The following is a 2824-nucleotide window of genomic DNA, read 5'->3' as shown; positions in this document are numbered from 1 at the left end:
CAACCCTCGGCCTATCAAAGACTTCTCCACGGCGTCGGGGTCGAGGCCCGCGGCGAAGAAGGCCTGGGCCTCGCGCTCGTCGTCCCTTGGCGCAAACCCTAAACCCTAAACCCTAAACCCTAAACCCTAGCCCTAAACCCTAGCCTGCCCTGGCCCTGCCCGCAACCCTCGGCCTATCAAAGACTCCTCCACGGCGTCGGGGTCGAGGCCCGCGGCGAAGAAGGCCTGGGCCTCGCGCTCGTCGTCCCTTGGCGCAAACCCTAAACCCTAAACCCTAAACCCTAGCCCTAAACCCTTAATCCTAAACCCTCAATGCAGCGCAAGCTCGGGAGACCTGCTGTTCGGGGTCTTCAGCGAAGAAACGTGTTGCTCACGTAGCCAGAGCAAAACCTAAACCCTAAACCTCCGTTGCCTAACCTTAAACTCTAAACCCTAAACCCTAAACCCTAAACTCTAATTGCTACATAAGCGCGCGGGGCCTGCTCTTCAGGCTTCCTTCGGAAGAAAGATGCTGCTCACGCACCCAGAACAGAACCTAAACCCTAGACCCCAGACTCTTGACCCTAAACCCTAAACCCTAAACCCTAAACCCTAAACCCCCAGCCCGCGCTCACTTCATTCCAAAAACAAAACCATCATCTGCTTGTTCATCTATTAGCCTTTCGCCTTCTTCCTCCGCCTGCAGCTCGTCCGCGTCCAGCCGCCGAGTCGCCTGCGCAAAACCCTAAACCCTAAACCCTAAACCCTAAACCCTAAACTCTAAACCCTACAGGGCACAGGCTGCGGCCTAAGCGCAGCCTTTAGCGCCTGCTTATACACCTTCAAACCCTAAACCCTGACGAAACAAAAAGGGCTCCAAACGCGGAACCGACCCCCAAACCCTAAACCCTAAACCCTAAACCCTTGAAAGATACCTGCAGGTAATCATAATTTTCGTCATTTTCCGGCACATCTTCTTCCTCTTGTTCTCCTTCATCAATCTCAGGATCAGAGACTAAACCCAAACAAAACGCAATTCAAACCCTAAACCCTAAACCCTAAACCCTAAACCCTAAATCAGGGAATGACTAAGGGCGCAGGTTGACGCTTACTGCGAGCCTCCCGCTCTTCCTCCGACTCGTGGTTTTGGCTCCCCGGCTGCAGCAGCAGCAGCAGCAACAGCAGCAGCAGCAGCAACAGCAGCAGCAGCAGCAGCAAAGCCACAAAGGGTTTAGGGTTTAGGACCCGAGAGGAAGGGACAGCAGCAGCGGTGCATGAGCCGCAAACAAAAGAGTAAACCCCAAACCCTAAACCCTAAACCCTAAACCCCAATCCGTAAACCCTTGTCCTTACCATCTTGATGAAAGCTGCTGGCTGCTGCTGCTGAGAGACTTAAGGGCGAAGGAGAAGTAAAGCGAGGGTTTGCGTCTGGCGAGGGTTTAGGGTTTAGGGTTTAGGGTTTAGGGTTAGGGTTTAGCGGGAGAGCCGCAGGGAGTTGCGGCTGTAGATGTACATATACAGAAAAGAAGGAGAATTTGGAAAACTAGAAAAAAGAAAAAGAAAGGGAGAAAGGCAAACCCTAAACCACAAACCCTAAACCCTAAACCGTAGGGGCCAGCGGGCAGGGGATGGTGGTGATGAGGGTTTGTTGCACACCCCTGGTTCTTCCTGAAACTCTCGAGCTCTAAACCCTAGTCCTAAACCCTAAGCCCTAAACCCTAAAACCTAAAACCTAATTATAAAAAAGCAGCTTTTTTTAAATATCTTGAGCAGCAAAGGGCCCTGAGGGGCCCCGGCCCCCACAGCCTGGTGGTGAGTGTTTCTGTGGCTGCGGCGGTGGGGTTGTTTGGAGTTTGCTGCTGCCATTTTTGCGAAAATAAATCAAATAAATGCAATTAATTATTTTAATTTAATTATTTAAATTAAAATAAACCTTATTAACAGACAAAAACCTCAAAAACCTGCAGAGAGAGTGAGGATATCCGCCGGTGCAAAGACCGCGGCCGCTGCCGGCAGGAAGGAAAGCACCTTCAAATCTCGTTAAAAAAGCCTCTAAATGAAACAGATAGAAAATATAAATTAAAATAAATGATTTGTTTGGAGATTTAATTCAATTCAAATAACGCGTTATTTAAAGGTCTTTTGCGCCGCCGTTTCGGGTGTACGTGCAGGTCACCTTCTGCAGCCGTCGAAGGCAAACGCCCAAAACAAGAAAAAAGAAACACTTTTGAATGTCCAAAACGAAATAAAGAGATAAAATAATTAATTAATTAATTAACTGATCCTTTTATTCAAAATATTGAGGGGAAAACGAACAAATTGTTTGCGGCAGCAGCATTTCTGAGGTGTCTATACACCTCGCGATTGAGTATTGAAGATGCAAAAAGCAAACTATAAATCCACAATTTAATTAAATGATAAATAAAGATACAATGGAAGAATGCAAACAAGGCTGCACCCAACGCCGCCGCAACTCCCTCTTTTAAGGTTTAGGGTTTTGTCTCGCTGCTTTCTTGCTCCTGCCTCCAGCTCTGCCGCTGTCTTTGAAATTTTGCTTCCCTTGTTGTCCAGTCTCCTTGTCTTGAAATTGTAAACCCCAAAACCCCAAACCCTAAACCCTAAACCCTGGGCCACAAACCACGGTGGCTTCCTGCGGGTGGGGCCTTCTAGGGTTTAGGGTTAGGGGCTGAGGGTTTAGGGTCTGGGGCTGAGGGTTTAGGGTTTGAAAGAGACAAAGATGATTCTTTGAGTTTTGGAAAGCTCAGTTGCCTCTCCAAGGGCCACAGGCTGCCCCAAAGGCACTTGATACCATACACCCCAAACCCTAAACCCTAAACCCTAAACC

General features: G+C 48.8%; 1 protein-coding gene across 1 annotated transcript; it reads right to left on the bottom strand.

Moving 5' to 3' along the window:
* Positions 1-614: 614 nt before the first annotated feature.
* ETH_00025215 (uncharacterized protein) lies at positions 615-1335 on the bottom strand (the record flags this gene model as incomplete). The annotated part of the gene is made up of 4 exons (XM_013379049.1): positions 615-712; positions 915-994; positions 1092-1137; positions 1333-1335. Coding segments are annotated over 4 exons (227 nt in total), but the record flags the coding sequence as incomplete, so codon positions are not given.
* Positions 1336-2824: the final 1489 nt, after the last annotated feature.

This window comes from Eimeria tenella, genomic scaffold, assembly GCF_000499545.2.
Source record: "Eimeria tenella Houghton genomic scaffold, Eth_scaff1350, whole genome shotgun sequence".
Classification (NCBI taxonomy): domain Eukaryota; phylum Apicomplexa; class Conoidasida; order Eucoccidiorida; family Eimeriidae; genus Eimeria; species Eimeria tenella.
Note: the sequence above shows the minus strand (reverse complement) of the source record. Positions and strands in the feature narration are given on the sequence as shown.